Source organism: Haemaphysalis longicornis, unplaced genomic scaffold, assembly GCF_048455015.1.
Source record: "Haemaphysalis longicornis isolate Haplotype H1 unplaced genomic scaffold, Haemaphysalis longicornis Haplotype H1 scaffold_7, whole genome shotgun sequence".
NCBI lineage: Eukaryota > Metazoa > Arthropoda > Arachnida > Ixodida > Ixodidae > Haemaphysalis > Haemaphysalis longicornis.
The window spans coordinates 189,418,254-189,430,405 of NW_027526422.1; the positions used below are offsets into that span (position 1 = coordinate 189,418,254).

Below are 12,152 nucleotides of genomic sequence, written 5' to 3' on the forward strand. Positions count from 1 at the left end.
TGCGATTTAATAGTTAAGCGATCTTTCTCGGAAAGAGCTAATCACTCTAGTTTCCTCGGCGCTTTCCCCGTCCTGCGAAAACGACAGGAAAACTGATTACTCGACATCGGCTTGCTGCTGCTGCTGGGCCAGACGCACGAACACGGTCGTACGGTAGCAGCGACCGGAAAATGCTGTTCGTGCACCCCACGATTAGCATGACCTCCGTGGTGCGTGTTCCGGTGGGAAGGAAGACAAATATCCGGAGTGCTGTTTTGACATTGTTCTTTCCGTCTTCGCTGAACGGCGAATGCCTTATGGTTGAAATGGAGACTTGGGCAAGTTTTACAGTGTAGCGTATGTGTAAGGCTAAACGATGGCTTGTGTCTGGGACACCAGGTTGGGGCGTATTGAGTTCACAACGGGCTTAGGGGAATGGCTTTCGGCGCAGTCTTCCCAAGGTCTACTAACTGTTGCTGGCAACAGGCGAGGCACTCGTCCTTTTGAATAATTAAGTAGTTAAGTAGTAGCACCACTTATAATTACCTAATTATTAACAATGTATTCTGCGCTGACACGATTTCAGACCCAAAGTGGACAGTTACGTTTATTGCGGCCATTGGAGAAAGATAAACGGGACGGAAGTTACCGAAGGGTTTGAAAGTCAGCCCATTCGACTCCTGTACTGTTTCCACGACGATATGACTAAAAAAAACAGAACTTTTTCGGAGGCATCGGAGTCATATGGTGATAAGCTGCGTTAGTGCGGATGCAGTGTTTTGATGCCACTGTTATGATTACAGGGGTGACGAAACGGATAGACGGGCGAGTAGTGTATCGCCCCGTATTTCAAGGCACTGAATATTCGCTTGCGTCTCAGCTATGGAAGCCGAGCGAAAATGTAATTACAAAGCTGCGCGTGTCTTCTGCGGAGTCCTCAGCTTGGCCAGTCTATACCGGCCCCAGAAATGTGGTACTTGGGGATGCTAAAGCTCGTCGTATTTTTCAAGTCCGAATGGACTTGAACCGATTTCGCAGAACGGCAACAACTTTTCAAACCGATAACTTTCCTAATGGGGGCGATGACGTCCGCTCCAAAAATTACTGAAATAACCGATGTACCAGTCGGTCCACCGAAAAGCTCTGATAAGATCTCTGGACACACAGTGCGTGCGTGAAACCGGGCTTCCTTTGTGAAAAGAAAACGGTTACTTTAAAATAACGGAAACGGAACGGTTCTAGACAGGACAACACACGCATTGATCATGAAGAAGAGGTACAAGGTGCAATAGTACAATACCTTTATCTCATAAACCACGTATCTGAATATATTTATATAGTTCGTGAATGCGTTTACTTAGTCAGTGAGAAATCACCGCATGAGTTCGTTATTCGTTTGCGATTTAGGTCTTCGAAAGTTTGACGATCGAATATACGCACTTTTTGCATTGACGCTTTTAGGAAGGGGTGGGAAATTTTTATTGCTATAGGTTTTAAAGAAGGTAGATTTAGAGGCAATATAGCTGTATTGTGCATTGATGAGCGATGCTCCGGAATTACCACCGCTGAAAGTGAAGTGAGCCGACAGTGAGTATAAAGCTATAGCGGAAAGGATTGCTCGATCGTTCCCTCCTGCAGGTTCGCCGTGTTCGGGCTGGGCTCTAGCGCGTATCCCAACTTCTGCGCGTACGGCAAGTACGTGGACAAGATCCTGGCCGACCTGGGCGGCGAGCGCATCCACAAGCTGGCCACGGGCGACGAACTGCGAGGGCAGGAGCAGTCCTTCCGCATGTGGGCGCGGAGCGTCTTTGAGGTACAACTTTGCCGTCTGTGTACATCGCCGTTGCACTCGCCAGTTTCTGGTGGTTTTCTGATTCCGGTATTGAGGCAAATGCTCATAACTATGCACGCGTAAGGAAGGAAATAACGAATGCGGGTGCATGGCGATACGCACTGCCTGACGCGAATCCGTAAGTGGCCATCAAAGACACACATTGGGCATTGTATGCAGTACCAGCGAAAACGAATCACGAACAGGAAAATATAGATATGAGCAATGCTTCGCAGTTTTGGCGCCTAGAGTTGGCTGGGCAAACTTACGGTTTTGAACTACCGTTGTCGCTCCGCACAATTGTACCAAGCGCACGCCACTAGTTACCTACGTGTACCAAATCCTCGTCTAAGGGCGTCTGTCCCTGTCAGTCGTATGTGTATACACTGCTTGTGAAAGAATAAAATGCTTACACTGCGAGCTACAGTTTTTCACCCTTTCCTCCCGTGCTGTGTGTGTGCGCGCGCATGCGCAGCAAGCGTGCGACGTGTTCTGCGTGGGCGACGACATCGGGCCGATCGAGATGACGCCCTCGATGGAGGAGAACATCGCCTGGTCACCGGACAAGGTGCGCCTCTACCAGAAGGCCACCGACAAGAACCCGCCCCTCGGCTTCGGTAAGGACTGCTTTCTTTTCTTCTCCTCCTCTAGCGCCCTTTTTCCCTCCTCTTGTGGCCGATACGGGGTTTCCTTCCTTCCTTCCTTCCTTCCTTCCTTCCTTCCATCCTTCCTTCCTTCCTTCCTTCCTTCCTTCCTTCCTTCCTTCCTTCCTTCGTTCCTTTTTTTCTTTCTTTCTTTCTTTCTTTCTTTCTTTCTTTCTTGTCCTCTAGGTGGCATGCGCAATTAGTTTAATCGTCATCGACAAGGACGGGAAAATGTTGGTATTATGCGAGTTACACTTCCATACAGCACATTAGTATCCAGAATCGGGCTGCCACCGCAAAGTCTCCATTTCGGATTGAGCGCGGTCGTGAAGCGGTGGTACATTTTAAAACTTCTATCTGCAGGCCTCTCGAAGGGTTCCAGTAGAAGAGTTGTCGAAAGCCGGCTGGTGTCCAGGAAGGTGCTGCAGTGGGACAAAGAAGACGACAAGTAAAGTATTTTGCCACGCAACATTTCTTTCGACCGGATAGTGGCCTGAGTTTAAGAGGTGCCGTGCCTTCAGAAACACCGACCTGTGTTGAGTATACATTATCACGTGCGCAGAATAAATCGTAGAATGCAACCCTTTCTTTGTCCCGGTGGTATACGCGCCACGCAGTTTGTAAAGTGCACCCCCGGGATAGAGTGGAGGATCAGGGGAGTTAAGTTCGTCGATCGAGGCGACGGCTCCCTGGGGCGCACACCTCGGCACCGTTATAATGAGCGTCGACGCTGAGAATACCCCCCTGACATGTTCGACGAGACAGGGAAGCATTATTTGCACTGTGTTGGTGATGATGTATCACGGATTTCCGATGGCTTCAGAAGCAATAAGGAAAGCCCCGCGGCCTTCACCGTCGAAGCTCGCGAAATTTGCACGTTCGGTTTATGAGCAGGGCATTTCGCATTCAGCTCGCTCAACTTTTTAGCGGCCAGTTTTTTAGCACGTGTTGTTTTGTTGAGTTTTTAAACATTAATTGTAATGTTTGTTGACAGGATGTGTTAGTTCGTCGAGCTAAAAAAAAGGAAAAAAGAGGTGTCTTTGCCATTTGTATCTCTAATTCTCAATAAGGTAGCGTAAGCTTCGGAACCTCGAGCGCGGGGCTTTGATTTTACATCCATAGCGTGTTAAAACCTGGAAGTTAAATTAGAGTGCACCTATAATGGGAAACTGAGCGACATTCCTTGCGTTTGTGCTGCTGAGGTGAAGGACGCGGGTTCGACTCCCGGCCGCGGCGGCCGCTTTTCTGATGGACGCGGACAGCGAAAACGCCCGTTTGTTTGGGATTTCGGCGCACATTAAAGATCCCCAGATGGTTAAAATTAATCCGGAGCTCCTACGCGTTAAAATTAATCCGGAGTGTCGGCGCGTTAAATCTCTCAATCAATCAATCTCTCAATCAATCAATCAATCAATCAATCAATCAATCAATCAATCAATCAATCAATCAATCAATCAATCAATCAATCAATCAAGTCGATATTCCCAATGGTGAAAAGCGTCAGTAATTCGCCCGTATGTGAAACTTCTTCAGCGTTTTAAGTGCAATGCACTTTATAAGCGACCCTGAATCCGCCGTCCGCATTGCTCCTCCTCCTCTCCCCTAGCAACGGCGCGAGGAGCGGAGAGGAGCGTCTGTAGCAACGGCGCAGCGACGTCACACCCCACGTGACCCGCGCGCGCTCCGCCTCCCGCGCCGTGGCTGCGCGCGCCCGCGCCGGCTCCCGCACCGCTCCTCGCGCCGTGACGTCACACTCCCACGTGACCGCGCGCTGGCGCCTTTGCGTCTGCTCCCCCTCTTCTCGCGCCGTGACGTCACATGCTCTGCAGCTGGCGCGCCTCTCCCCCGTTAGGTTTGCACTCACCCTCGGCGCGCGCCTCTCCCCTCGCCTGACAGCTCCCCCTCGCCGGTACTGCGCCTCTCAAGGCGATGGCAGAATTACTACGCCGTGTACTCTCGGCGCAAGAAATGCATTCGCACTTCCTCACGATTCCCTTCGGGGACGTGGGGGCAATTTTTTTTTCTTGAGTTGCGTACTGCTTTGGACCTAATCAGCGGTGTAGACTGAAACAGGCAACCTGCGCCATTATTGCTGTCCGTTCCAGTCAAGACAGGAAAGGTGTGTCATGGTCCAGTTTGTATCGAGCTTTACCCCGTGCTCCCTCCTCGGACACCATGTCTTATTACACACTCGCCCTGCGGTCATCAGTTATGAGCTAGATTGTTGCCACTGCCAAAATGGAGTACCTGGTGTAACGACCCGCGTCCAACGAAATCCCCAAAACAACGGTAAGACGGCTGTCCATCGCTTTAGTAACCGAAATGACTGCCCCCTTTTACGAATGTTTAGCCTCTACTGATAAACATAAATGTGGACGACAAAGGAAACGACGAAGGGAGAAAATTAAAGCAGTTCTACTCAAAGTGAAACTCTCAAGCGCGGAGCAGTAATTCGCCAGAGGAGCTGCGACGCCCTCTGTTCAATAGTTGAAGTATCAGCTTGGCACTGATGCCGAAAGTAGTTCAGAGAGGGCGCGGCAGCCCCAGAGAAGACCTATGAAGAGACAGGATAGAGCTTTTATTAATTTGGTGTAATTAATGCGTCAACTTATGATCTTTCCGTAATTGATATCATTGTTTCGGTATTTGCGGCCTAACAAAGGCAGCCTCCGTGGCAACAGCGCAGCGCGAAGATAAACCCCAGAACTTTGCATATGAGTAACGCGTTCCTCTGTGGCGCAATGAGATTGACTTCGGCTTCGTAAAGCGAGGGACGCAGGTTTTATTCCGACCAGAGGAAGCGGTGATCTTTTCGAAGCCTGCAGTGTTTCGGAGCGTGAAGCCTAGATACCGTGCCACGGGACAAGCTACGACGAAAAGCCGGGCCCCTAAAGGGTTCAGCACTTGAACATTAGTAGGGAACGCTGACCTAGCTATCGAACAGCTAAAGTTGTCGCCAGGCGCTCCTTAGACGGGGCCAGACAACCGCCAACCCTTATTTTGTCTTAAAGTTTATTTCTCTCTCTCTCTGCCTCTGTCATCAGGCAGGAGACGTGTTTGACAACTCTCTGTAACCTCACGGGTGGTGGTGTGTGCTCTCTTTGTGGTGTTGCAGGAAGACGATCATGGTGGTGCTGGAAGCGAGCAGCGACAGCGAGCTCAAGTACGCGCCGGGCGACCACATCGGCATCTACGCGGTGAACCGAGACGACATCGTCAACGGCATCGTGGAGCGACTCGACCCCGGATCGGCTGACCCGGACGCCGTCTTCAGGGTCCAGTACCGAGACATCGTCCAGAACCCCATCACAGGTGCGCCGATGACACCCAAAACCCCGCCTGTTGGTGACGTCTGCTCCGCCGCGCAGCGGTGTTTTTTGGTGCCATATTTCCAGAATGTCTGGTGAAGACTGTGTGAAAAGCAAAATAAAAAAACTGGAGACTACTAGAAGAGTCTGCAATAAGCTAGTTGGTAGAGTGTATTCGACATCTTGAAACAGAGCGCATAATTGACGGAGACACGAGAAGTAAATAAGATGTACCACAGCGCTGCGATGTGTTATGTGTTTTATTTTTTTCTCGTGTCCATCTCCATTTTTTGCTGTGCTTTAAGATGTCCAAGAATGCTACTAACGCGAGCACTAGAACTAGAACTTTCACTACCGGTACCAACCACTACAAATACCATAGTGCTGTGATCTGTCTTTTTTCCTTCTTGTGTTCATGCCAATTCCGAACTGCGCTTCAAGATGTCCTAGAAACCAGTAATTCCGCATCGGAGCCATTGTCGCGTCAGGACACAGACAGGACTCCTCCGCACGTTTCTGAAGCACGTGTTCAGTGGCGGAATTTTTCCTTCCACCGTTTGGAGCTGCTCGGCGCGTAGTTAAGCAGTTCGAGGGCGAACTGGCACCTTACATATATCAACACGGGTAAATTTGATCTGAGCTGACGGTTAAACTAATCTAAGCCGGTGCAATGAAATAAAAAAATATATATCCGGAAGTACGTATGTTCTTGCGTCGTGTTCTTTTTTTTGTTTCATTGTATGGGCAAACCACGCAGATAGTGTGCTGGCCATCCTTCTATGTTTGTTTTTAAATTTAAGCGGAATAAATTTGCCTAATACGAAGTTCGAAGTTTCTTCTGGGCTATCGTAGAAGTAGTCTTTTCTGCTTGTGGGTATAACGGGTCACAGACCACTGGAAAAGTAAACTGACGCGGGGAAACTGTTGGCGCGTACAGCAGGTCACCCCAGAGTGTGTTAGATTTTTCTAGCCAATTGCATTCCCCGGATCATCCTTTTTTTGCGCGTCTTTTGTTGCCTTTTTATGTATTAATCATCCACTGCGTTTATTCTTCTGTTTCTCGTGCTTTAACTTTCATTTAAGCCTGTTTTGTTTTCTGCGCGTTTTACGCTTCACCTCCTCACTCTCTCCCGCCTTCATTCCTTTGTACTTGTATGCCGACGTGCTGTTCTTTTCACGTTCAAGGAGCTCTACCAGCCCCCAACACGGTAAATCCTCCGCTCGGCCTCCCACGCACACACGACGTTGTCATTCAAGAACAGATGAGACAACCAACATCTCCCAGCTCTTCTAATAGTGTTCGTGCGCGCGTGTGTAGGTGTGTGTATGTACGAGGGAGCTCCTAATTTTAGCTCTCTCTTTTGCGTACGCTATTATGCAAGAGCTCGCCGAAGCGGAAGCGCCAGCGTAGCGGGAACTGGTAACACGGAAAACCTTATTAACTTCTAGGTAGTCTCCTCCTCTTTTTTTATGCCCTAAGCCGGCTTCACTGCACCAAACGACGCTAATGAGGCGAAGCCACACTTACCCGTGAGGCGGAGCAAAAACAAGATAAGCGCGGGCTACCAGTTCTTGGCCAATATAGGGTGTCTTTCTCCCAATGAGGTAAAAGATTAGGAACAGGATGTAAAACGGCCATAAACCTGTATGGCGGGGAAAGGGGAAAAGAGTCAGTCGCGGATATTCTGAGGAAAAGTGTCTAGTTATTGTTTTTCTGTGGTTAAAAAATAGCATACACGTTGCTGCATGGTATAATTGTGGTGTGCGGCGCTTGTTAGCTGTTGAAGTGACCAAAGTTGAATGGCTTTACTAAACAACGTCTATGGCTTAAAAGCTTCAAAATCTTAGGTGTGCTTGAAACACTGCTCAAAAGATATCTCACTCCCCCTAGCCGTTCTAACAACGCGCCACAAAGTTGGTCACGTTTTCTTCGTTTGTGATGCTTGAGATTGAAAGATTTAAATTTATCTCGCACTTTAGTAATCGTTGCTCATGATGCGTTTCCTTGTGAAGAAACGCCGGCAGATTGATTAAAACAGCCTCAACTCATTCGAATTTGTCCGGTCCAGTCGCTCGGTGGTCGGAATCCGCATAATGTACACGAACTAAAGTTCTTGAAGCCATCCGAACGTTTCCCATACTTTCTACTTTCACGATCACCTTTAGTACCTAATAACACCTTGCTTTTTTGCGTCGAATTGACCACCAATCGCACGCCTAGAGCTGCGAAGACTGCTAGTAATGACAGATTTGAAATATTTATTAAACGTAAAGTCAAACGTTGCTCGCAAGCGAACTGGGAAGTGCCAATAGATTTTGTGGTGGCACCGTGAACTCGTAATACGCCGGCCAGCTACTCCGTTTCCCTGTTCTGTCTCTGGTAGAAAATGTGTTTTGCTGAAGACATGCGCGTGTCATCCAGGCACCTGGGGAATGAAACTAAAACTAAGCGACCGAAACGGTCTGACGAAGCGGGAATTTTTTTCTTTTTTTGAGGTGCGACGGAACGGAAAGGTGGACGACCTTACGGGGATTCTGGCGGCTTAGAAAAAATCCCTGGCCAACTCAACTAACGTGAAACCTGGGGACAGGCGAAACAGGCAGTGCATAAGTGTATTCTTGGCTCATTGGTGTTTTCGCCAATGGATATGAAACCATTGCGGGGTAGAGGTATACAGCTTTGCTGTAAAAGTGTCGTGCCTTTGAAGCACGAAGCATTCCAGCGCGAAGCGTAAACGAATGTCTCGGAGTTTTTTAGTACGCCTTATCTTCTAGCGCGAATCATAAACGACTTTCCGGGTGTTTTGTGCCGTGACTACATGACATGACGATTACGACGACAACGACGACGACAGCAGACGCCAACAGCTCCAGCCCCCAATTGGGCTTCGCCAATAAAAATATGCAAATAAAATGTAATCTGGCGTCTACCAGGCATCTAACACCAGGCATGTACTAGGCCACACTCGATTTTGGTTATGTGTTTGAGAGACGGCAAGGTGGGGCACGAGCAACCGCGTTATGCCGACGAACTGCGATCACATGCGCCGGTATTTTCGTCCGCAGGCGAGCAGAAGGAGACATGGCAGGACAACGGCCGCCTTCCTCCGTGCTCCCTGCGGATGGCGCTGAGCCGCTACCTGGACATCACGACGCCGGCGTCGCAGGAGCTGCTCAAGTACTTGGCCGCCATGGCCTCGGACGAGAAGCAGCAGGCACAGCTGCAGACGCTGGCAACGGTGAGCGAGGGGAGACACCGACCACGTACCGTGTTTGCGCAGTTCTAACGCGCACTTGTTTCTTTGTCTTCTTTGCTAAAATCAGCCTTCATATTTCTGTGCGCGTTAAATCGGCCTCAAAGCCGAGATGGGCTTCGAAGCGGCCAGCAGCATTGCCATAGACACGAACTCCTCCCAAAATTCAATTCTAAATGTGTGCGCTAGAATCAGCGTGATGTGTTTTTTTTTTTCAAATTTTTGTGCGTAAACTTACCTGCGCGTTACAATCCGGGGCGCGTTAGAATCGTGCAAGTACGGTGCTTGGGCCCTTCCAGACTTTGGCGAGCCTACTCAGGCCATTAAGAGTTTTTTTTTGCAGAACGGGACGCAAATCATGCGGAGACACGTGTCCGGGTTATATGGTCGTCGGTCTCGGCCCTACGCTTATGCTGGAAGCAGAAACGTCTCTATTTGTATAATTAACGCCATCAATAAACAGCTTTTTGTTTGGACTGAGCAGCACAAATTTCCGGAGGTAATCCAAAGTTCTTCAGAGGGAAATCATAAGACCCTAGGTAAAATTTTTATTTTGTGCTTGCCTAAAAATACAACCGCCATTACAGAAACCACATCGAAATGTCGTAACAAACTAGAGCCTCAATTGGTTCTACTGCGTAACCGCATCAACGTTATTAGCGTCGACACCCGCCTTGGTTCTTCGCTGGTTGAACTTTGTCCGCGTACTGCTTCGGTGTTTAGGACACCTACCCGTAGGATAAAGGGACTCTGCAATAGTTCCGATAAATGCCTTCACTCTTTTCTTATAGTTCTCAATAGAACGGAGCGACATTGTGTGATTTGCTCGTTGCAGCAGAACTACCAGCCTTTCGTTTCCGCTTTGCTGTCTGCCTTTTTTATATAAAATGCCTATCAAATGCGCTTATTGCTACAACAGAAAGGAAGCGACCAATAGCCGCTACACCACTGCAATGACGTAATTCAAGCGCTCAAAGAACGCCCAGACTCGGAAAGAGCAAAAACATCTTTTGAGCAGGTTTCCAAGTTATTTGACGGGCATAGAGCAGTAATCTTTGGCTGAGGTACTTTGTGGTTTCCGATTCCAAGAACTGCATGTGTTTGTTGACTATGTTCTGCAAGCGCTTAATTAAGACGGAGAAAAAAGTAAAGAAGCGTTTAAAGCTCCTGTAAAGGAAAGTTTGACATCCACCTAAATGCAGCCATACGGCTACAAAGCTAGCTAAAACCTGGAAGCTAGCTAAAACCTGGCTCTCTAAAACCTGGAACAAAGCTGTTAGCTTTCCTTTGTAGCCGTATGGCTGCATTTAGGTGGATGTGAAACTTTCCTTCACAGAAACTTACTCCACCTTGGGGATTTTCCCTAAATCTGGTCGTTTAAAGCTCCCTTTAATACGCCTACATACCTCAAGTTTAACATAACCTCAACAGGGTCAGCATATGTTACCCGGGAGTGGCCACCACGCTACCATGCCTCGTTCGACCAGAACTGAACCCTTTTGCACGGCTCCTGCCGAAGATGCCGACACAGAACATTTGCTGTGGACGTGCCCTTCATTGCAAGCGGCCAGAAGACGACACCTTTGAGGCACCGGCCTCCCCCCTGGCAGACCACCTGACCTTTATCGGTGGATATGGGGACCCCACCAACGCTCCCTTCTTGCGTTTCTTCGCGAAACGGGAGTTAACCTGTACTTGTAGCATAGTATTTATGCCAACGGGCTTACTATCGCAATTAAAAAAAAACAGGGCCAGCATAGCTTGACTGTTCGGCATCCAGCTTCCATGTTTTCGCGCCTATAACAGCGCGGCGTTCTTGCGCGACCCCGCAGAACCTGGAGAAGTACGAGGACTGGAAGGCGCACAAGTTCCCGCACCTGCTGGACCTGCTGGAGGAGTTCCCCTCGGTGCAGCCCACTCCGGAGCTGCTGCTCTGCATGCTGCCACTGATCCAGCCGCGCTTCTACTCCATCAGCTCGGCGCCCGAGGCGTACCCGGGACAGATACACCTCACCGTTGCCGTGGTCACCTACCGCACCGAGAGTGAGCGAGCGCCGTATAGTACGCTGCACGCAACTCCCGTCACACGCACATGCTGCGCAGGGTGCCCCCCTCGGGTTTCCGCATGCTTTGTGACGCTCTTCGTAAGCTCGGTGGAAGGAAAGAAAATCCCGGTCCATCTCCACTAATGTGAAACCTGGTGAGGGGCGAAGTCTCTCTCTTGCCGCATGGCGCGCGCTGATTGGGCGTCGGAGAAGTCCGGTGGGAGGAGCAACAGCGCACTTGCTGAGGCGGTGGCGCCCTCTCTTGGGTTTAACCGGATTTAGGCAATTAAATGAGAGATAAACTGGCAGTAAGTTGTCTTCGTGTCCCACGCCGCAGCCGGCTAAGAGGTATGCTTTGCAGGAGAAAACCTGGCGTTTGAAACCAAGTTAGAGACGGAATATAAGTAATTTCTCTTATTAATGCAATTAAGTCTGATTATTCGTGTATTTAAAATTAGTTTAAAACATGTTAGTTTATTTTGAACCGGTTTTATTCATTATACACATTTTTCAACCATCGTTTGACAACTTTAATTGTCGTGACGACAGGACACGACGACGACCAGAGACGTCGACAGCCCGAGCCCCTAAGGTGTTCCACCCCTAAAAAATTCCAGGCCATTCCATCCTGCGAATGTGAATGAACAGCGGGGCTGTAAAGCCGTCGTGGCTTAGTTACGACGGTCACTGCGGTTTGGTTGTTGCTACGATATACTACATTGGTCGGCACACTCGCACTTGCATAAACATTCTTGGATAATGCTAAATCAAAGCACTCACGCCGGTGGGTGATGAGTTGGGGCATATCAATGTAGCATCGCAAGCCAAATGCCGCCGACACACAACGCTTAAGCCAGTACCTTTTCGGCCCCGACAAATCCGCACTGAAATCACCAAGACCACAGGGCTACGTAGTGTCATCGCAACTAACCAACAGTGCGCGAATAGTCAGAAAGCACCTAAGCACTTCTTAAGGGTTCTGAATGCGAAAGCGGTAATGTCCGACTGACCGCACAAGTCGCTTTCTTTTCGCCCGGCGTTCTCGAAGGGATTCGTCTTCATGTCACTTGAGGCGATTTGCTTAGCGATCC

General features: G+C 49.2%; 1 protein-coding gene across 2 annotated transcripts in view; it reads left to right on the plus strand.

Annotated features, from left to right (window-relative positions):
* Positions 1-12,152, plus strand: part of LOC144147333 (nitric oxide synthase-like protein) — a 544,108-nt gene that overhangs the window by 508,939 nt on the left and 23,017 nt on the right. For both annotated transcript variants that reach the window (XM_077679449.1, XM_077679450.1), the window contains 6 exons: positions 1,618-1,792; positions 2,286-2,427; positions 2,818-2,902; positions 5,570-5,766; positions 8,829-9,001; positions 10,849-11,059. In XM_077679449.1, coding sequence (XP_077535575.1) covers positions 1,618-1,792; positions 2,286-2,427; positions 2,818-2,902; positions 5,570-5,766; positions 8,829-9,001; positions 10,849-11,059 — 983 coding nt within the window. The remainder of the gene's footprint in view (positions 1-1,617; positions 1,793-2,285; positions 2,428-2,817; positions 2,903-5,569; positions 5,767-8,828; positions 9,002-10,848; positions 11,060-12,152) is intronic.